This window comes from Cnephaeus nilssonii (assembly GCF_951640355.1).
Source record: "Cnephaeus nilssonii genome assembly, chromosome: 4".
NCBI lineage: Eukaryota > Metazoa > Chordata > Mammalia > Chiroptera > Vespertilionidae > Cnephaeus > Cnephaeus nilssonii.
Genome location: NC_137075.1, coordinates 100,261,357 through 100,284,348, shown reverse-complemented (window position 1 = coordinate 100,284,348; position 22,992 = coordinate 100,261,357). Strand labels below are relative to the sequence as shown.

The 22,992-nt window shown below is 41.1% G+C and overlaps 1 protein-coding gene and 1 pseudogene across 5 annotated transcripts in view; one reads left to right on the top strand and one right to left on the bottom strand.

The window, feature by feature from the left end:
* LOC307097890 (dCTP pyrophosphatase 1-like) overlaps positions 1 to 22,992 on the bottom strand; it is a 447,295-nt pseudogene that overhangs the window by 148,245 nt on the left and 276,058 nt on the right. The window lies entirely within an intron of this gene.
* The window catches only part of TC2N (tandem C2 domains, nuclear), a 42,468-nt gene continuing 23,113 nt past the window's right edge, over positions 3,638 to 22,992 (top strand). The window contains exons 1-4 of one of the 4 annotated variants that reach the window (XM_079768106.1): positions 3,638 to 3,746; positions 15,180 to 15,253; positions 18,642 to 18,764; positions 19,678 to 19,911. In XM_079768106.1, coding sequence (XP_079624232.1) covers positions 18,698 to 18,764; positions 19,678 to 19,911 — 301 coding nt within the window. In that variant the 5' untranslated portion in view covers positions 3,638 to 3,746; positions 15,180 to 15,253; positions 18,642 to 18,697. Of the gene's footprint in view, positions 3,839 to 15,179; positions 15,254 to 18,641; positions 18,765 to 19,677; positions 19,912 to 22,992 lie in introns of all 4 variants that reach the window. The other 3 variants (XM_079768107.1, XM_079768109.1, XM_079768108.1) reach the window with 3 other exon arrangements.

The window sequence follows — 22,992 nt, the reverse complement described above, 5'->3', positions numbered from 1 at the left end:
AATACCTATGCATAAGTTTGTGCTGTTGTTTTTCTAAGACAGAAAATGGGCAGGGGATCATTTGAGGGGACTCTGTCTCTCCCCCACTCCCTGCATTGTAGTCACATAACCATTTATATTTGCGAAATTATCCCCATTTTACAAGCACTCTAGGAATTCATATTCTTTTTGTTTTTCCTTCATTCAACAAATACTTTAGTGGTTTCTATGTGTCAGGTGTTAAGCTATGTGTCCAGGAAACAGGTGGAAATTATGACTCCTGTCTGCTGGTAACTCACATGGAGCGAGTTTAGTGGCAAGAGGGGACAGAAGGCAATCACCACAGCTATTGTACAGGTGGCACGATTGAGATATGGATGGATTGTGGTGGGAACATTGAGGAAGGACACTTAATTCACCCTGGGATGAGAGTTGTGGAGTTACATCTTCAGAAGAGGAGATACTTCAACTGAATAAACACGAATTTGCCAGTTGGTACCCATAAAATAGGAGTTAAGGGGAACAGTAGTGCAAATTTGGCAATTTAGGGAACTACAGTTGATTCAAAAATGTGTGGTGGCGGGTAGTGGCAGGGCTGGACTGAGTCACAAATCATTTACAAACTGCGCTGAGTGAAGGAAGAAAGAAAAGGGATTAGGACAGGGCTTAAGTGATTTGTCTCTACCAAATGAAAGAATCGATATGCACCACAAAATCTAAGCAGCACTGTTACCCACAGCATCCCCAATCTTTTTTTTTTTTTTTGCCTTAGATCTGCCTCAAATAATATGACATTACTATGAAAACATTATTGCTTAACATTAAAAATCCAACAAACAAAAAACAAAAACCTATTCAGAATGTTGCACAACCGTCTTCTTGTGGGAAGAGGTTAAACACCGGGGCACGAAGAAAGGTGTATATACAAAATCACCCTTTCCACCAGTGTAGCTCCACCTCTCAAAGTGGAACAGGAAGGAAGCCCATTTCAAGGAAAATAAAAGAAGTGGTTTCACTGTTTTCAAAGAACTATTTCTGCCAACAGAGTGGATTCTTCCAAGGAATCCTTTTTAGGCGGAAGATGGAAGAAAACTAAAAACAACTGGGGGGCTCTTGCTCTTGGAACTTCTGCATGTGAAGGTTGTCCAGTTAGGGCACCAAGGACTCAGTCCCACGCAGTAAGCATCATTAGGCACTCACGCACTCATTCATTCTTCATTCATTCAGCACATTTGCATGACACTTTTGAGTGAACTATGATGTCCGGTACCATTGGAAGTAAAAGATAAAGGTTCTTGTCCTTTTCTCTCCCGCCGCCCCCCACCATCTGACACTTAAACAGAGCACATCGTACACCTTTAAAAGGCCTTCCAGTCTGAAGTCCAGAGTCAATCTTGACTCTATACTTGGGCAACCACTGTTGGATCCTCACTACCTACAACTGTAAAATGAGAATAATCACAGTTACAGTACATCATCACTGTGAGGATTAAATGAGATGACTCATGGGAAAGCTTTATGCAAACATTTGTAATAGGGTGAAGATTTATTCAAGGTGAATGTCCTTGGACTTTAAAGAAGAATTGATCAAAGAGTATTGGTTGAAACACTAATACCCCGGGATTGTAACAGGCATTTCTCAAGAAGAGATTTGTGTGGTCTCTAGGGAAGGTAAAACTCAACCCTCTTAGGGTGCCTGATTAGAAATTAGAATTTAATTGACAAAGACAGATGAACAAGAGCAAAGCATAGAGGTCTTTACATGTACAGGGGAGCAGCAATAGGAAATTGAAGGCCCAAAGAAGCAGTTAGAGCTGGACATTTATATACTAAGGTGGACAAAGAGTAGTAAGTAGTGAAAATGCAACAAGAAAGGGGGCTTGAGTTCTGGTAGTTAACACATTGCGGACCAGTAGTTTCCTTGCTAGCTCTATAGAACGAGTACAAAAAACGTTTTACATAAATGTTAAAGGCATGCTTTAAAATTAAATACCCATTGCATTTGGAGTTATTTATTACATGTTCTTACAAGCTAATATCTTTTTAAAGTATGATACTTTGTAAAACACGGTGTAATATGAAGCGAGAATTCTCGTGATCTGTCCGCAATGCGTTAATTGTGAAGTGACTGGGCATATAAGGGTCAGTTTAACAAGGTTTCTATAGATTTCCCTCATCCTTGACTTCCTTCTCTGGTGATCAGAATGTTTCTTTCCTTCTGGTATATGGAGGGCATCTTTCACACCGGAGTCTCATTTGCCTTCAGGAAGAAAAAGGAAGACAAGCGTGCTTTAAAATTAATTAAACTTCTTGCATCTGAAGTTTTTCAAGTGCTTTGAACTCCAAGTAATTCTTGTGCCACAGTGGCCTGTTTTGGGTTGGCATATTCTGCCACCCTTCAGGTCAAATACATTTGGGAAATGCAGGATGACACAAAGCAAAACACAGTTTTCAGTCCTGTAAAATGCTTCATCCGTTTCAAGGAGAGCAACTATAGTGTGTTTTTCCCCCGAGGTCCGTGGTCGGCAAACTGCAGCTCGCGAGCCACATGCGGCCCTTTGGCCCCTTGAGTGTGGCTCTCCCACAAAATACCACGGCCTGGGCGAGTCTATTTTGAAGAAGTGGTGTTAGAAGAAGTTTAAGTTTAAAAAATTTGGCTCTCAAAAGAAATGTCAATCGTTGTACTGTTGCTATTTGGCTCTGTTGAATAATGAGTTTGCCGACCACTGCCCTAGGTCAATCTGACCTTGGATTCTATACCCACCCCACCCCACCCCAGCATCTCTAGGACCTAGAGATGAACAGAGCCCACTTTGGAAAAGACTGCTCTCCAGGAAGAAAAGTATTACCTTTATTTCAAGTTATAATCCATCGGCCTCTCAAAAAGCTGAGCTTTTCGCCAACAGATCATCTAGGAACTCATTACAGGTAGAGTTAAGATCCCCACCGTGGGAGGCAAAAAGGACAAGGGCCCGTCAGCTCCTCGCCAGGGCCCTAGAGTCCAGCGTAGAATGGGGACAGGGCCATTGCAGGGGAGACCTTTAGTACTCCTTTCAGCGTACCCCCTGCTGAAACCGCAAAACCACAAAAGTGAAGAGATGCGGATGATTCTCAAGACTTCATAGTTAGGAATAAACACTAAGTCTAGTAACTAAGAAAAGGTTCTGGGCTCCCCCAAAAAGGTGCAGAAGCGTCTCTGACGAGAGAGACTGCTCCTTCCTTCACTTTCAAAGCGGTTCATCAGGCCAGTGCTGTCCCTCTAGTCCCCTTCCATCCTTTCTCTCTGTCCTGACCCCTCAAAGCACTCCAAACTCTGCCTGCCTTCATCTTAGACCTTTCCAAAGGGAGTAGCTGGGCGTTGGGGCTTGAAGAGGCCAAGAATGGGAAGGGTGTGTGTGTGGAGGGGGGGGGGGTGTGCCGGCGGGGGGGGGGGGGGGGCGGAATAAAATAATGAGCGGATGGCGCAGGCGCAGTGCGCTCAGGTACCCTGGCCTGCAACCTACCCGGCCCCGCCCCTCGGCGCGCACCTCGGGAGGGGAGAGGCGGGGAGGACACGGGAACCGGCGGGGAGGACACGGGAACCGGCGGGGAGGACACGGGAACCGGCGGGGAGGACACGGGATCCGGCGGGGAGGACACGGGATCCGGCGGGGAGGACACGGGAACCGGCGGGGAGGACACGGGATCCGGCAGGACCTGGGGCGCGAGGTGACCCGAGTCACGTTCCCTCGGGGCGGCGACGGCAGAGCGCCCACCGCCCGGAGCAGGTAACCCGCCGGGGCGGCCGCGGAGTGGAGCCGGGCGCCCCGAGAGCCTCGCCCGGAGACGCCGGCCCGGCGGGGAGGGAGCCGGGGCTCAGGTGCGCTGTCGGGGCGCTTCCCGGGGGGTCGGGCTCGCGGGGTTTGGGGAGCGGGGGTGAGAGCGTCCCGGGCCCTGGGCCCAGCGAGCAGACCCCTCGCCCCCTGCCCCGCGGGCTGAGTGTGCCGCGACTGTTCTGCACGTTTGTTTGTTTTTCCGTCTCTAACTTTTTTTTTCTTTCAATGTCGCCTTCTTTGGGGCCCCGGGTGACTGTACCTGAGTCTCTTCAGCGACGCTTGCTCCCCAGAGGCCGGGGGTTGGGGTGCGGGGCGGGGGGTGGGGTGGGGGGAGGGAGCTTAGGGTCCCGGACAGCCAGGATCACGTGGCCTGGCGGCACCGGCTCCCTGTGAGCTGGGTGAGCTGCGGGGATCCCCCGGCCGGAGGGAGGGAGACCCCAGCCCGGCCCGTTCTGAAGCCGCGAAGGGGTGTTAAAATGCCCCTTTCCTATGGATTTTGCAAAACACGAGTTATCTACCCAGCTAGATTTTAGATTTGTCATCTCGTTCTTCCACCTTGTTTTCTTGGCTAATGCTGTGGATGGATCGTGGAGTACATTGCACACAGACGGCAGGTATAGTAGGGAAGGTAGATGCCAAGTCAAAAAAGTTTAGAATAGTTGAAATACAGCATGAGAAAGGATTGCGTTTGTATTTAAAATATTACACTGATTCTTACTCCAGGTGGGCAGTTAATAGAGTTGTGTGTGTGTGTGTGGGGGGGGAGGGGAGGCTTGAAAATATCGAGAGTTAATAACAACACTCCTATTTACCAATTTAATATTTTGTGATGTTACGTTATCATGGTTAAAAAATGTTTTTTTTTAAGGAGGAAATGTTGATTTTACTTGCTTTTGAGAGCTGGAATTCGAAATTTGCTTTTTAAACTAGCTTTTGTATTTTGTAGTTTTTGCTCGTGACAATGACTTACCTTCATAACTGAAGGAAAAGACATCATTAAAATTTTGCTCTTTTTTAACCCTTTAAGAAAAAAAAATTTAAGTGTCTTTTTTTGGCTCCTCTTGAGTTATAATAAATAATTAATTTCATAAATTTAATTTACAAATAAACCTAACACATTGGTAGACTGATTCAGGTTGAGAGAAAATGAGTTTGAGATTCTTGCAAGACATCTGGCATTGCTGTCCAGCGGGTATCCTATGTAATAAAGAGCTAATATGCTAATTAGACGGAACAGCAGGATGACCGGCAGGACAACCTTCCGGACGAAGCCGGGACTGTGAGGGCCGAGCCCCTTGCATGAATTTTGTGCACTGGGCCTCTAGTTTTAATAGATTGATGTGGGGATTTTCTGAAGTCAGGATCAGAGTTGTAGAAGTTGGAAGCATCTGGATTGTGGATGTTAGTTCTGTGAGAGTGGAAGAAACCATTCAAATAAGCAGAGTAAGAAGAGAGGAAGATCGAGGAGGGGAAGTACCGATATTTAAGTGATAGGTAGACACAGTGAAGGAAACCGAGGAGCCCTCAGGGAAGGAGTGAAACTGGCCACAGAGGCGTCATTGAAACCGGGAGAGGGACGAGGTTTAATGAGAGGAATCTCAGAGTCAAATGAGTCAGAAGAATCAGGGAGATAGGAGCTGATAAAGTGCCTATTGGCTTTGCTAATAAGGAGGGGGTCACCGATCTCAGCAAACATAATTTCAGTGAGATGATGCGGATGGAAGCCAAATTTGAATGAATTTGAGGAGTAAATAGAAGATGAAATAAAGATAGAGAATATTGAGTCCTTATTTTGAGAAACAAAGATTAGAAGTGACAGAGTGGTAGAAGGCAGTTTATAGTCAGATTGTAGAGAATAGAAGGAAAATGCCTTTATGTTAAAGTGTATCTCACAGCATTGTTCCTCTCTCATGGCGAAGTAGCAAAAGCTCAGAACAAGTAGCCGAGCACGTTGATAGAACTACCGTGTTTATAAGAACCTGTTTTATTTCAAGTGGTGAACACTATTTTAGTGGTGTTTTGGTCTGTTGGGTGCAAATGCTGTTATCAGTGTTCAAGTCATATTGTAGCCAACTATTGGGTAGTATTTCACCTGAGTACATGGATACTCCCAATTACTTTTTTAAAAATGTTATTGTTGACAGTGTTACAGATGTCCCCCATTTCTCCCTCCTTTGCCCAACTTACTTTTTAAACAATATTATTGATTTCAGAGAGGAAGGCAGAGGGGAGAGAGAAATAGAAACATCAATGATGAGAGAGAATCATTGATCAGCTGCCTCCTGCACGCACCTTACTGGGGATTGAGCCCACAACTCGGGGATGTGCCCCGACCAGGAATCGAACCATAACCTTCCAGTTCATAGATCAACGCTCAACCACTGAGCCATGCCAGCTGAGCTGCCCAACTAACTTTTAACTCATGTGACTCTTTCATGTATATCTCAGTGACTCTTCTAAAATCCTTAACGGAGAAATCATGTTTTTACTAAATCAGAATCCATGAGGTATACATCAGTTAGGGCCTTTGCTTCAATAATTATACATTTGAGAGAAAATGCTCTTTGACTAAAATGCCTTTGTAAAGAGTTCCACTTCAATCTCCATTGAATGTTTAATTTTTTTTGTTATTCAGACAAGTAGTTTTATATGTATCTTACTTAGGGATATGCAAAAAATGGTTAAAATGGAAAAGGCCAATAATCAAGGGTCATAACAAGGTTGTAGAGCAACTGGAACGCTCATACTCTTGCTGGTAGTAGTGTGAATTGGTACAGTCATTTTACAGAACTTTCTGGCAGTATCTACTAAAGCGAAATATATGCATAAATTATGCCCCAAATATGCCTGGTAAATTCCAGAAAATGCCAATTAGTGTAAAGTACAGAAAACAGACCAGTGGTTACTCGGGGATAGGGTTACTCGGGGCAAGGGAAAGGAAGGGAGAATGGGTGGAAAAGGGCATAAGGAAACATTGGGGGATGGGGGATGTATTCATTTTCTTGATTGTGAAGATGCTTTCATCAATGTATACATAATGTCTGACTCACTTAATTGTACGTTTTAAATATGTGCAATTTACTCTAAGTCCATTGTACCTCAATAAAGCTATAAAGAAGAGTAAATAAAAAAAAGAGAGTGGAAGAAAACACACCGATTAAGAAGAAATATACAGTTGACCCATGAACAAAGTGGGGCTTAGCAGTGCCCACGGCTCATGCAGTTAAAAATCCAGATATAAATTTGACCCCTCCAAAACTTACCTGCTAATAGCCTACTGTTGCCTTATTGATAACATAAACAGTAAATTAACAATCACATGTATTTTATGTGTTTGTTTACTTTTTCTGCTGTATGTCATTCATTGTATGACTGTACCACTGTTTTATCCATCCTCCTGTTAATGGAGATTTGGGGGAGTTTTCAGCGTTTTTTTTTAAATTAAATTTTTATTTTTTGTCATTAAAAGCTGACTTGTTATTACCATTCTAATTCATGTCTCTGTGTCCACCCACAAGAATTTCCCTAGCTTTTTGCCTAGGAGTGGAGTTGTGGCTCTTCAGTTTTGCCAGATAATACTGAATTGTTTTATGAAGTGGCTGTACCAGTTTACACTCCCACAGTGTGTTAAGTGCTTGCTTTGTTCCCTTTCTCAACCACATTGAGACAATGTACAGTTTGTGCAGTATTTGTACTTAACCTGATTTTTTTCTTTTCAACAATCTGGTGGGTGAGACATGGTACCCTATGGGGAGTTTATATTTCTTTAATTACTAATGATAGTGATCCTTTTATAATTCCTCTTCTGTGGGACGTCCATATAGGTCTTTTGCCTAGTTTTTATTGTTTTTAAAAATCTTTTAAAAATTGATTTCTAGAAGTCTCTGTATATGTATATTCTTTATATATATGCTAGAGGCCTGATGCACGAAATTCATGCAAGAGTAGGCCTTCCTTCCCCCAGCTGCCAGCACCGGCTTCCCTCTGGCACCCAGGCCTCCCTCGCAGCCCCGGCTTTGTCCAGTCTAATTAGCATGTTACCCTTTTATTATTATAGATTCTAGGTACTAATCCCTTGTCACTTATACATGTGGCAAATACCTTTTTCCTAGTAAGTAGCCTGTCTCCCTACTTTCTTTATAGTGGTTTTTGATGGGCATATTCAATGGTTTCATGGAGTTGAATATGTCGTCTTTCTCCTTACATTTAGTGCTTTTGGCATCTTACTTAACACATCTTTCCCTTCCCTGAGGTCATAACGATATAGTCTGATATTTTCTTCTAAAAGCTTTAAAATGTTGCTGTTCATATTTATGTCCTTAATCGTGTGAACATGATTTTTATATAATGTGAAGTGGAGGGATCTAGTTTACTTTATTTTTATTTTTTGCCACATGGCTAATCTTTTTACCAGTATTTTTTAATTGACTATTCTGTTTTTCCTTTTATTGATCTGTGTCATATGTCAAGTTTCCATATGTGTGTGTGTTTCTGCTGTTTTTTTCCTTGGGTTTCTTTGTGTACCTTTGCTGCAATCTTACTTACTTTGGTTGTATAAAGAGCCTCGCTACCTAAGAGAACAAATCACCCACCCATGCTTCTTTTAAAACTTTTTATTGTAGTATAATGTGTTATTTAAGTCTTAAGTATCTCTACAGTAATCCCCCGAGCTCACAAGTAATACTGAAGTTAGACTATCAGACTGTCGTTAGTTTTTGCAAATACTGTCCTAACTCATTAGAGTTAATTTTAACTTGAAAAGCAAATACAGGATTTTCACTTTGGGGGGATATAGTTAAGATACTTGGAAAAATGTTCTTACTGGAAATAGCCAAAAATGCTGTATTAAAAAAAAAATTAAGTGGTAGTTAGGAATTGATATGTCAAAATCTAAGAGAAAGCGAAACTCTGAAAGACTAAAGAGGGTGTTTGCTGAACTGGGTGGTTGGGGTGGTGGGGGGACTTGATGGGCTTTGAGTAAGAACTTGGTGGATTTGCAGGATGGGAGGCATACTTAGAAGTCAGCACAGGGCTCAGTCAAGGTTCGTGTTAAACCAGAGACTGTCTGCCCATAATTCTAGGATCCCAAATGTCTGTGCTTTCATGTAAAGGATGAAAACTCAGCCTACCTCCTTCAAGGATCTGCAGTGAAAGTTGCCTTGATGCCCAGTAAATCAGAGGGATAAGAAGCCAGTCCTTAGGAAATTGCAACCACCAGACCATGGGAGAAATTTACATCACAGTGGTGGTCATAAAAAATGTCAAAATGTGAATTTGTAAAATTCATGTTTTGGGGAGATATAATGCCCATACCATAAAATTCATACCATAAAAGTGTACAATTTAGTGGGTTTTCTACCCACAAAGTTGTGCAACCGTCATCACTATCTAATTCCAAAATATTTTCATCATCCTGGAAAGAAACCATGTACTATTAGCAGTCTCATTTCTTCCCTTCCCCAAGCCTCAGGCAGTCACTAATCGACATTCTGTCTCTGGATTTGCTCATTCTGGGCATCTCCTATGAATGAAATCATACAATATGTGGTCTTTTGTTTCTTGCTTTGTTCACTTAGTGTAATGTTTTTGAGGTTTATTCATGTTGTTGCATGAATTAGCACTTTATTCCTTTTTATACCTGAATAATATTCCATTGTATAAATATACTACATTTTGTTTTTCTATTCATTAGAAATGGACAGTTGGGTTGTAACTACTTTTTGGCTATTATGAGTAATGTGCTATGAACATTTGTGTGGAAATACATTTTTCAATCTCATAGCTATATTTAGGAGTGGAATTCCTGGGTCATATGGTAACTCTGTGTTTAAGTGTTAGAGGCACTACCAAACTGTTTTTCTTTTATTGTTTATTTAAAATTTCTACTTAATTTTCTTTTCAAATCTTGAATTTCTTCCAATTCCTCAGAATTATTTTTCCTTTTAATTGAATTTATTGGGGTGACACTGGCTAACAAAACCATACAGGTTTCAGGTGCACAATTCTACAACACATCATCTGTACACTGTTCTGTGTGTTCACCACTCCAAGTCAAGTCTCCATCCATCACCAGCTACCAAATTGTTTTTCCAAAGCAGCTGCACCATTTTTCATTCCCACCAACAATGTATGAGGGTTCCAGTTTCCGCACATCCTTGCCAACACTATCTGTTTTACTCTATCCATCCTAGTGTGTGTCAAGTGGTATCTCATTGTGTTTCTGGTTTGCATTTCCCTAATGACTAATGATGTTGAGACCTTTTCAAGTGTTTATTGGCCATTTGTCCATCTTCTTTGAAGCAATGGCTATTTACATCCTTTGCCCATTTTAAAATTGGGTTATTTGTGAAAGCATGAAGTTAAAATCATCTGTAAGCAAATGCAAATATTCTCTGTAGGAGTATACTTGCATCTTTGATTTAAAGTTTTGAAGTCAGTGAATAATTTATTGTCAAAGATAACCCAAGTACACAAGGAAATAAGACAACCTGAGCAAGAATCAGCAGAAACAATAGGTAGTTAGAAGTAAACTTATAAAAGCTTTGTGTATTGGAATTACCAGTCACAGATTATTAAAACAACTACAATGGGCTATTTTACATATATAATAGACAAGTTTCAAAAACAGATTCAGGCCGAAACCGGTTTGGCTCAGTGGATAGAGCGTCGGTCTGCGGACTGAAGGGTCCCAGGTTCGATTCCGGTCAGGGGCATGTACATTGGTTGCGGGCACATCCCCGGTAGGGGGTGTGCAGGAGGCAGCTGGTCGATGTTTCTCTCTCATCGATGTTTCTAGCTCTCTATCCCTCTCCCTTCCTCTCTGTAAAAAATCAATAAAATATATTAAAAAAAAACAAAAAACAAAAAACAAAAACAGATTCAGGGAACAGGAGGCTTAAAAGTGACAGAGATACAGGGCTGGTTTAAAAAGAACAGTGTAATTGCTACTCATGAAAAATGCAGTAATAAAAAATCAAAATTCATTTGTTGAGTTTAACCACTGATTAGGCAATTAAGCAAACCCCAAGAATCAATGAACTAGGATATAGGTCAGAATAAATCATTCAGAATACAGCTCAAAAAGACAAAAGGAAAAGAGAAAAATTAAGAGACATGGAAATTAGAATGATCAGAATGAGAAATTATAGTGAGAAAGTCTAATAAATTGAGAGTAGGCAAAGCAATATTTAAAAAGAGAATGAATGAAGATTTTTAGTATTGGAAAATCTACTGGTGGAAAGACATCAATCCACAGATAGGTTATTCCTTGATTACTGAGTAGTATTTCATTGTATAGATTTTATATAATGTGTTTATAACCTGTTGATGGAGATGTGATAGCTTTTTACTATTTCAAATAGAGCTGCTATGAACAGCAGTGTACACATCTTTGTGTGGATATAGAATTTCTTTTTCGTTGAGTATATTTACCCAAGGAATTGAATGTCTAGATCATATGGTAGATGTATGTTTAAGTTAAGAAACTGCCAAACCATTTTATATTGCCACCATTGGAATATGAGAGTTCTACTTGTTCTGCACAGTTGTAAGCACTTGAATGGCCAGTCTTCGCAATTTTATCCTTTTTAATAAATAAGTACTATCTCATTGTAGTTTTAATTTGCATTTTCCTGTGCTATTTTGTGCTATTTTGTCTACTTATATATTTCTTTGGAGAAGTGTCTATTCAAATTCTTTGCCTATTTTAAATTGTGATGTTTTTCTTTTATTATTGAGTCGTAATAGGCCTTTATATATTCTGGATATAAGCTCGTTCTTGGATTTATCATTTGCAAATATTTTCTCCCAGTCTCTGAGTTGCTTTTCACTTTCTTGATGGTGTCATTTGAAGCACAAAGTTTTAAATTCTGATTACATTTAATATATCAAAAAAATTTTTTATTGCTATGCTTTTGGTGTCATATCTAAGAAATCAGTGCTTAATCTATTTTTATAAAGAATAATTACTTCTGTGTTTTCTTCTAGGAGTTTTGTAATTGTAGCTCATATATATAGGCAATCAGTTGTTTTTTTAAATAAATTTTTATTGTTCAGATTATTACAGTTGTTCCTCTTTTTTCCCCCCATAGCTCCCCTCCACCCGGTTCCCACCCCACCCTCTGCCCTTACCCCCTCCCACTGTCCTCATCCATAGGTATACGATTTATGTCCAGTCTTTTCCCGCACCCCCCACACCCCTTCCCCCCTGAGAATTGTCAGTCCACTCCCTTTCTATGCCCCTGATTCTATTATATTCACAGGTTTATTCTTTTCTTTTTTTTTTAATTTTTTAAATTTTTTATTGAGGTATTATATGTGTACATATCTTACCATTACCCCCCACACACACCCTATATTCACAGGTTTATTCTTTTCATCAGATTTTTTATTCACTTGATTTTTAGATTCACTTGTTGATAGATATGTATTTGTTGTTCATAATTTTTATCTTTACCTTTTCCTTCTTCTTCCTCTTCTTAAAGAATACCTTTCAGCATTTCATATAATACTGGTTTGGCGGTGATGAACTCCTTTAGCTTTTTCTTATCTGTGAAGCTCTTTATCTGACCTTCAATTCTGAATGATAGCTTTGCTGGGTAGAGTAATCTTGGTTGTAGGTTCTTGCTATTCATCACTTTGAATATTTCTTGCCACTCCCATCTGGCCTGCATAGTTTCTGTTGAGAAATCATATGGGTGCTCCCTTGTAGGTAACTAACTGTTTTTCTCTTGCTGCTTTTACTATTCTCTCTTAGTCTTTTGCTCTTGGCATTTTAATTATGACATGTCTTGCTATGATCCTCTTTGGATTCCTCTTGTTTGGGGTTCTTTACGCTTCCTGGACTTGTAAGTCTATTTCTTTCACCAGGTGGGGGAAGTTTTCTGTCATTATTTCTTCTAATAGGTTTTCAGTATCTTGTTCTCTCTCTTCTTCTGGCACCCCCATAATTCTGATGTTGGTACACTTGAAGTTGTCCCAGAGCCTACTTACACTATCTTCATATCTTTGGATTCTTTTTGCTTTTCCAGTTGGGTGTTTTTTGCTTCTTTGTATTTCAAATCTTTGACTTGATTCTTGCGATCCTCTAGTCTGCTGTTGGATCTCTGTATATTATTTTTAATTTCAGTCAGTGTATGCTTAATTTCTAGTTGGTCCTTTTTCATATCCTCAAGGGTCTCACTAAATTTATCGGTGGTTTCTAGAAACTTCTTGAAAAACCTTATTACCATGGTTTTGAACTCTATATCCTGTAGTTTGCTTTCCTCCATTTCTTTCATTTGTGACCTGTTTCTTTGTCTCCACATTTTGGCTGCTGCCCTGAGTTGATAGAGTGGCTTTGTATGCTAGGTGTCCTATAGGGCTCAGCCTCCCCAGTTACCTGAGGTGGATACTCTTGGTACACCCCTTTGTGGGCTGTGTGAACAGTCTTGTTTTAGTTAAGCCTTGATTGTTGTTGGTATCACTGGGAGGAATTGACTCCAGGCCCATTGGCTGTGAGGATCAGCTGTGTCTATGATGGGAGAACTTCTGTGCTGGAGACACCCTTATGAGACAAGACTTGCTTCAATGGGGCTTTGGTGCTCACTGAGTCTGCCCCCTGAGTGTGTCCCTTATGGATCTGAGGAGTTGTAATCTGGATGGTCCCACTCTGACCCCTGGGTACACTGGCTCTTGGATCTCCAAGGAGGTGCTAATTTAGCTCTGCCTGAGGCCACCCAGCAGGAGCTATAGAGAGATCTGCAGATTCCTCTTCTTTGTTTGGGGTTTGGAGGTGCCCAGATGAGGCCCAGCTGTGAAGCAATGCAAGCTGCTGTGGGGCCTTGGGCCTTCTTTTGGATGTTCTGGGTCTCACTGACTCAGCTGCAGTTTGTTAGGTAAGTTTAGAATTCAAAGGACCAGGCCATTCATATGCAAAAGTCTCTGTGCTCAGCTTGGATGGGGCGGAGTCTCAGGGCAGAGCAAACAGCAATGGCTTCATGGGGCGGAATCTCAGGATGGAGCAAACAGCAATGGCTTCCCGTCAGCCCTGCCCTAAGAGGCCCCTGGGTCTCAGTGTCCCATGGTAATCACTGCAAGCACCTCTGAGAGAAAGCCGCCCTTGAGTTTCACCTGCTGCCAGACAGTCCAGTTTCTCCCCATATGAGTCTGGGTCCCCAGAGTCTCACCTGGAACTAGAGTTCAGAGCCTCCCTCCCGCTTGAAAAAGCCAGCTGTGTACTCAGTTGCCAGCCCTCTCTACGCACGCGCCTCCGTACCTCTGCCTTCTGCAGCTCCTGTGAGTCTCAGTGTGCTTTTCTCTTTCCTTCTAGTTGTAGAATTTCCTCTCAGCCAGCCTTCCTGTGGTTCTGGATGATGTCCGTTTTGTCTTTTAGTTGTAGTTTTGAAATTGTTGTGTGAGGCAGCAGTTCAGGTGTTTACCTGTGCCGCCATCTTGGTTTCTCCTAGGCGATCAGTTTTGAGTTAATTTTTATTTGCAGTATGTGGTAGTTATCCGGTTTCTTTCTTTCATTTCTTTTTGTTTGCATGTAGATATCCTGTTGTCCCAGCACCATCTGTTGTAAAGAGTATTCTTTTCTCTTTAAAATTTCTTGGCACCTTGTTATAAATTGATTGACCATAAATGTAAGGGCTTATTTTTAGGCTCTCATTTTTATTTCATTGATTCATATGTCTTCCTTATTCCGATATCACAGCCTTAATTATTTTAGCTTTGTAGTAAATTTTGAGAAGTATATCTTCCAACTTTGTTCTTTTTTTCAAGATTGTTTTGGCTGCTCTGTATCTTTTGCATTTCCATATGAATTTTAGGATCTCTTTCTAGAAAGAAGCTGGAAAGGATTGTGTTAAACCTGTAGAAAATTTGGGGAGTGTTGCCATCTTAATAATATTATATCTTCCAACCTGTGAACATGGGATATATTTTCATTTATTGATGGCTTCTTTAATATCTTTCAGTAATATTTTATAGTTTTCAGTGTACAAGTTTTTCACTTCTCTTTTTAAAGTATTCCTAAATATTTTAGGGTTTGTTTTAGATGTTTTTATGAATGAAATGATTTTCTTCATTTCAGTTTTAGATTGTTCATTTTTAGTGTATAGAAATACAGGTTGGGACAAAAGTAGGTTTACAGTTGTTCATATGGAAAATAATACGATAAATAATAACACAAGAATAAACTCTGTGTTCCACATACTTACAACTGTAAGTCTACTTTTGTCTCACCCTGTAGAATTAATTTTTGTATATCAACCTTATGCTTTGAAAACTGAATGCAACTTGTTTATTGCTTCTACTAGTTTTTAGTGGATTCCTTTGCTCTTTTTATTTGCAAGGTCAAGTTGTCTGTAAATAAAGAATTTTATTTCTTTGTTTCTTTATTTCTAGTATGTATACCCTTTACATCTTTCTAGTCTAATTGTGCTGGCTGGAATCTACAGGACAGTGTTGAACAGAAGTTGGTGAGTAGACATCCTTGTCTTGTGCCTAGGCTCAGAGGGAAAGCATTCAGTCTTTCAGCAGCTACTGTGATGTTAGCTGTAGGTTTTTCATAGATGCTCTTGTTTTTGTTGAGAAGATTCTCTTCTATTCCTTGTTTGACCTTTCTTCCTCCCTTCCTTCCCTCCTTCCTTCCTTCCTTCCTTCCTTCCTTCCTTCCTTCCTTCCTTCCTTCATGAAAGAGTATTGGAATTTTCAGATTTTTTAAAAAAATATTTGAGATGATTATGTAGTTTGTTTGTTTTAAATATATTTTATTGATTTTTTACAGAGAGGAAGGGAGAGGGATAGAGTTAGAAACATCGATGAGAGAGAAACATCTATCAGCTGCCTCCTGCACACCCCCCACTGGGGATGTGCCCGCAACCACGGCACATGCCCTTGACCGGAATTGAACCTGGGACCTTTCAGTCCGCAGACCGACACTCTATCCACTGAGCCAAACCGGTTTTGGCCGATCATGTAGTGTTTGTTGATTACTTTATTATGTAACTAGAGGCCGGTGCACGAAATTCATGTATGGGGGGGGGTGGGGTGTTCCCTCAGCCCTACCTGTACCCTCTCCAATCCGGGAGCCCTGATGGCTTAGGCCCACTCCCCGTGGTTCTCTGCTCTCTGCAGGACCTGGCCGCTCTGCGCCCACTGCCCTGAGGCTCTCCACAGCCCAGAGGCCCTCCGCGACCGGGGCAGGATGCTCGCCTTGTCACCGCAGCGACAAAGCAAGTGTCCCGTCTCGGCCGCTCCGCGCCCACTGCCCAGAGGCCCTCTGTGGCCGAGGCGGAACGCTTGCCTCATCGTCACGGTGACGAAGCAAGCATTCTGCCAGGCCACTCACGCTGCCCACTCTCAGTGGCTGCCCCCCCAGGACTGGGGGACTCCGGCGGAGTTGAGGGGACTCAGCGCCGCCATCTTGTGACTATGGGTGCTGCCATCTTTGTGATGGAGTGATGGTTAATTTGCAGGATGTATTACATGAATTGATATTCAGATGTTAAGATAGCCTTGCAATCCTAGGATAAGTCTCACTTGGTTATGATGTATAATTCTACTTATACTAGAGGCCTGGCGCATGAAATTTCATGCACAGGTATGGTCCCTAGGCCTGGCCTGCGATCAGGGTCATCTTCCCTGGCTGCCGGCAGCTGGCCCCACCCCCTGCTACCCCCACCCCCGGTTCCCCATTTACCATCAGGCGATTGGAGCCTGCTGCCTGGGGGAAGAAACAGAGAGGTTGGCCGTTCCTGCCTGCTTGCTGGCCCCATCCCCTGACACTGGTCGCCCTCTGTGTGTGGGGCGACCAGCAGGCGGGGGCCTTGGCCCGGTGCCGCCCATGTCCGCCGCCACCCACCCACGGTTCCCTGTTTGCCATCTGGCAATCGGAGCCTGCCGGCTGGGGGAAGGGACTGAGAGGTTGGCCAGTAGCTCCTGTGTTGAGCGTGTGCCTCCTGGTGGTCACTGTGCGTCATAGAAACCAGTCATTCCACCGTTCAGTCTATTTGCATATTACCCTTTTATTATATAGGATGTTTCTGGATTCGGTTTGCTGGTATTTTGTTGAGGATTTTTGTGTCTATATTCATGAGGAATATCCATTCTTTTACTATAAAATTATTTGTGTCTATATTTAAAGTATATTTCTTATAGCCAGCATATATACTTGGGTCATGCTTTTTGATCCAGTCTTAACAATCTCTGTCTTTTAATTGGCATATTTAGAGCATTTACACTTAATGTGATTATTGACATAGTTAAGTTTAAATGTATCATTTTGCTATTTCCTATTCATCCCACCTGTTTTTGTGTTCCACCTGCTGTATAATCTTGCTATTTGTTTACTGTTCACCCCAGTTATTCTTTATCTCCTCCCTTTTTTTCTGCTTTACATTAAAAATTTTTTTCTTTAATTCCGTTTGATCAACTTTTTGGCTTATTAGTTAAAACCCCTCTTTTCTTATTTAGTGGTTGCTTTACGGTTTACAGGGCATATCTTCAGCTTTGCAGACTGTTGTAGACACATTGTGTGCACAGATGCTGGCTGAGGTCGCTCACTGGTGTGGCAGGGCAGAATCAGCTTTGGAGAGGTCGTCAGGGAAATGCTAGGGGGATGAACAGTATTCGCAAGGTTAATGGAGAGTCAGAAATGGCGCCTGCCAGCATCAGACCAGTTAGGTGGAAAGAGAGCAAAACAATGGGGGGAAAGTGGCGCCCACCAGCACTTTGGACTCTGGAGAAAAATCCCTGCCCCTCCAGCACATGCCTTAAAGTTGGTCAACGTATCTATCACCTTCATCTATAACACAGGTGCTTTTCAAACTGCTGCCTCCGTGCTGGAAAGAGCACAGCCCTTTGGCTCACCCAGAATAAGTCTTGCTGGTTTTCAAAGCCAGACTCTACAGAGGCTCCTCTTACTGGTGCAGGTCCCCCAGGCTGAGGCTTGGACCCCTCGCTCTTGGTGGGGAACCTCTGTAGTTGTGATATCCCTCCCACTTGTGAGCCACCAGACGGGGAAGGGAGATTAGGGTGGGCCCTGACTAGACTGAGCCTCTGCCCCTCCTACCCGTCTCAGTATGGCTTTTTCTTTATATGCGAAGTTGTGGGAAATCTGTTCTGCTAGTCCTCAGGTCGTTTTCCGAGATAGCTGTTCTGTGTGTAGTTGCAGTTTTGGTGTCAATGAGAGGAGGAGCTCAGGATCTTCCTAATTTGCCATCTTGAACCCAAAAGCCAGAGGGAGACTTGTTCTTGAATGCCCATTTAACTTGTCCATGAAATGTGTCTTGTGATTGGTGCACTGTTCCTACAACAAATGTGTCTCCTTATACCGTCTTACATTTCTGGTAAATTTAACAGACTCCCTTTATTTTCAACATATTTTATTTGTGACTTAGATGGGGTTGCATGTAAGTGTTACAGTATTTAAGGTATATTTTTCTGTTAGTGTAATCCTGAGCATTAAGCTAACTCATAAAGTATGAAATTATTTGTTTATTGGCCTCCATTATAAGGTCTTTGGGTTACTAAAAGAATCGATGTGGAGCAAGTGAATTTTTTTCACACTTTTTTATGAGGGCCATTTTATGTTTCAAATTTTGCTTGGACAACAATTTAGATATATGAGGCCAAAGAGAAAATTGAGAGTGGGGATTTTCTTTTTTTCAGATTTAACATTGAGATTGTTCAATTCCATTTTTATTAACTTATAAGGAGCCCAGGTTATAAAAATTACAAATAGGAAGAAAAATCTGCCTTCCTCTAAACATTTGAACATCTTAGAAAGACAGATAATTTGATTATTTAGTGATACCTAAAGCATTAAGCACGATTATTTTAACTTGTTTTCTTTTCTATCAACAGATTAATATTAAAGTTGGAAGTGTGCATCTTTTGCTGGATATTGGAAATTGAGTGTAATGGCAACAGAATTTATAAAGAGTTGCTGTAGAGGATGTTTCTATGGTGAAACAGAAAAGTCCAACTGTGAGTTTCATTTTATGACTTCAACAAACATTTATTTAATGTCCCCTTACTTGTGGCATTTTGTAATATAAAAATAAATGAGACATATTTCCTAGCTGCACGAGGGAGACAGAAACATAAATATAAGGCACACTAGGTAAATATTAAAATACCCGGGGTATAGGGCGGAGAGATGAATTCAACCCAGGAGGCACCCTGGGACAATTCCACAAAGAAGATGGCATTTGGTATGGAAGTATGAAGAGGATGTTAGCAAGCTGAGTGGGAAGAAGGAAGTAAGGGAAGAGGAGGATTGGACATGCGTATTACAGATGGATTAACTCTGGGTGTCCCTTACCTCCCCCCCAACTCACTCATTTTAGGAATCATGTATCGTTCTATCAGACAAAGTGGGTCAGAGAAGCTAGCACCAGGAGAGATGCTATCATGTTAGGGTCAGTGTACTGGTATATTTTATTTTGTGATTTGGTGAAGAGACCTAAGTTTAGGTTTTCCAGAATTGTTTTATGTATTTAAGACTGATGTAACTATTAGTGTTGACAAGAAGAATTGCTTTGTTGAGAGTAGTTTTAAATGACGAGATTTTACTTAAAAGTATTGTGCAATTAACTTCAAAATAAACTTGTTTTTCCATGTATGAACTCTTGTGGGAATGAGTCTTTAAAACCTCCTTTAACCATTACGATGTTAATATACTTTGGCAGTAGTATATTAATTGCTTGAATATTGGCTGGACAGAATTAATGTAGAGTCCAGAAGTGCTTGGTAGGACCCAAGAGTAGTTTATGTATCAGCCATTTCTTCTGAAATGGTTGAATAAGTACCAAAGCATGTTAGGTTTAGATTTTTATATATAAATCTGAATACATATTTGTGATTTTTTTTCTTTTTCTTTCCCTTCTTTTCTATGCAGTTTCCGTGGAAACTGACTTTAAAACAGGAGTCTCTAGTAGTCAAAATACTACGGTCTGTGTACCTCCATTGGCTTCTGTGTGTGTGAAGCCTCAGGTTGGCTGTACTGAGGATTATTTACTCTCCAAGTTACCATCTGATGGCAAACAGGTACCATTTGTGGTGCCCAAGTTTAAGTTATCTTATATTCAGCCCAGGACGCAAGGAACTCCTTCACATCTAGAAGAACTTGAAGGTAAACAAGAAAATGCCAGGGTTTAAAAATCAGCATGTAGCCTTTCAATGTTGTTATTGCTCTATTTAACATAAAGGCATATCTTTTACCCACAAATTTTACATTATGCTTTTTGTGTTTTGCTCTTTCTGTAGAGGAACTTAACGTATAGTATTTTTGAAAGCTCTCATTATGAAATCTGACCATAATACAACACATTTGTATCTATATTTGGCCTTTTTTAAAGGAATAATCTCTATATATAAAAGGCTGAGTGACCAACTGTACATACGTCCAACCAACCGACTTGCACATGCGCTATACATATAAAGCTCTCACTGGTGCCAGTCGCACGTGACTGACAGTCTGGTACATATGATGCGCACTGGCAATTTAAAAATAAATGTTGACTCGCGCATACGTGATATATATTAAAATATTTTGTATTTTAATTTTATAATACTACTAGAGACCTGGTGCATGAAATTTGTGCATGAGGGGGCAGGGTGTCCCTCAGCCCAGCCTGTACCCTTTCCAATCTGGGACCGCTCGAAGGATGTCCGACTGCCCGTTTAGGCCCAATCCTGGCTCCCAACTGCTCACCTGCCTGCCTTCCTGATTTCCCCTAAATGCTTCTGCCTGCCAGCCTGATCACCCCCTTACCACTCCCCTGCCAGCCTGATCGACACCTAACTGCTTCCCTGCTGGCCCAGTTGCCCCTAACTGCCCTCCCCTGCTGGCCTGGTCACCCCTAACTGCCCTCCCCTGCTGGACTGGTTATCCCTAACTGTCCTCCCCTGCAGGCCTGGTTCCCCCTAGCTTACCTCCCCTGCAGGTCTGGTCGCTCCCAACTGCCCTCCCCTGAAGGCCTGGGTCCCCCACACTGTCCTCTTCTGCAATCCTGGTCACCTCCAACTTCCCTCCTCTGCCAGCCCGGTCACCCCTAAGTGCCCTCCCCTGCAGGCCTGATTGCCCCCAACTGCCCTCCCTTGCAGGCCTGGTCCCTCCCAACTGCCCTCCCCTGCTGGCCTGATCGCCCACAACTGCCCTCCCCTGCCGGCCATCTTGTTGTGGCCATCTTGTGTCCACATGGTGGCGGCCATCTTGTGTGTTGGAGTGATGGTCAATTTGCATATCACCTCTTTATTATATAGGATATTATATATACTATTTTGACATGTAATTTTTTGCAGTAACGTAATTTCTGCATGAATCTTTCTTCTAATTAATTTCCTTTCAATGTGCACAAATCGGTGCACCGGGCCACTAGTATAATTATAATCAGTTATCCTTCATATGTCTAGAAGGAAAAAATAGAGGAATTATTCTGGATTTGATCAGTAAATAGAGAAAACATTCTGTCTACTGTTTTCTAAAGTTTGGTGTAAAGAGAAATAAGGAAGCAATGTTCTTCACCACTATGCTGCCCAGTCTATAAATAACACTTGCCAGTCTAAATAGCTGCTTGAATGAGGTAGATTCATTGGCTTGAATTTTGGCTGATATAGTAGAGGTCAATGGACTAATGAAGAGGAAACAACATGTAACTCTTATATTTTAAAAATAATTTGTTCTAGTGGATTGAAACAGTCAGTCACAATGATTATTTTTTCTCAAAATTTTATTATGAAAAGTTTTCAAACATACAGGAAAATTGAAAGAATTTAATGGTAACTACCTCTACATATGTACCACGTAGATTTTTACATTTTAGTATACTTCCTATCACATATATTCACCTATTCATTTCTCTGTGCATTAATACTTTCTTGTGGAGGAGGATGCATGTCAGATTAAATTATGGACATTAGTAGACTTTCCTCTGAATATTTAAGCATTTATATCATTTACTAGAGTTCAGTATTTGTTTAGTCTTTTTCTTTCAACATAAACTTTACATGCAGTGAGCTGTCCAAGTTTTAAGTGTGTAATTTTTGAGTTTGACAAATGCATATACTAGTATAATAAAAACTCCTATCAAGACCTAGAATATTTCCTCTAATATTTTTTTTGCCCCCTTTCCTCTTCTGGGTTTCCAGTTACTCATATGTAGGACTCTTTGATATTGTTTTATGTGTTTCCGAGACTTCTTTTTTCCCCCCTGATCTTTTTTCTCTCTTTCTGGTCTTAAGATTGGATAATATTGATCTATCTTCAAGTTATTTGTCTCTTTCCTTTGTTATCGCCATTCAGTTGTTAAGCCTATCCACTGAATTTTCTGTTTTAGACATATATTTTTCATTATTTTGAGCCATTTTCTTTTATATTTTTGAACTTCACGTTTGTCTAAAAATTCTAACATTGAGGTCATCTAGGTTTGAATTCTGTGTATTGTCTTTTTCTTTGAGAATGGGTCATATTCTCCCATTTCTTTGTGTTTGGTAACTTTGGATTGTATTCCGGATGTTGGATATTATATTTTAGGGATTCAAATCTGTTATATTACTCAGAGGGTTATTTTTTTTCTTTCTTTTCCCTTTTTTTTTTTTCAGCAGGCAATTAACTTGGTTGGATTCTGCAACTTGGTAGTGGCAGCTCTTACCTCAGCTTAGTTTTATTATTCTTAGCTGGAGTTTGTCCCACACATGTGTGGTTCAGGGATCAGCCAGGTATTTGAGCAGACTTTATTCACATAATCTGGAGTTTTCTCCTTTCCAAGATTCCCACCTTACTTTCTAGCTGCTGTGATTGCTCTGAACTTTGCCTTCTGGTTCTTTAGGCCAGAAAGACTGGATTTTCTATTGGAGTTTTACCCGCCCTGCTCAGTGCCAACTTTGGCCTGCCCTTAGGCTAAAAGTTATTAAAAACAGGTAACTAATTTCGTACTGTTCTCTTTTTTTTCCAACAGTCAAATCCTGTCCAGAATCTGCATTGCTTTTATTCATGCTCCAGTGCCTTTGGGTTTTGGTATAGAGTTTAGTGTTATCTATAAACGAAGAAGGTCTAGTAGGAGTGATTTTTTTTTTTTTTTAAGAAACAAGGAAAGATGAATCTTATGTCTTGTTTTTCATATATCTCTAAAAAATAGTTTTTAAAAGCTCTGGCTCACAGGATACCATGTTTAATTGATTTTTCTCTTCCTCTCATACCTGTTTAACAACA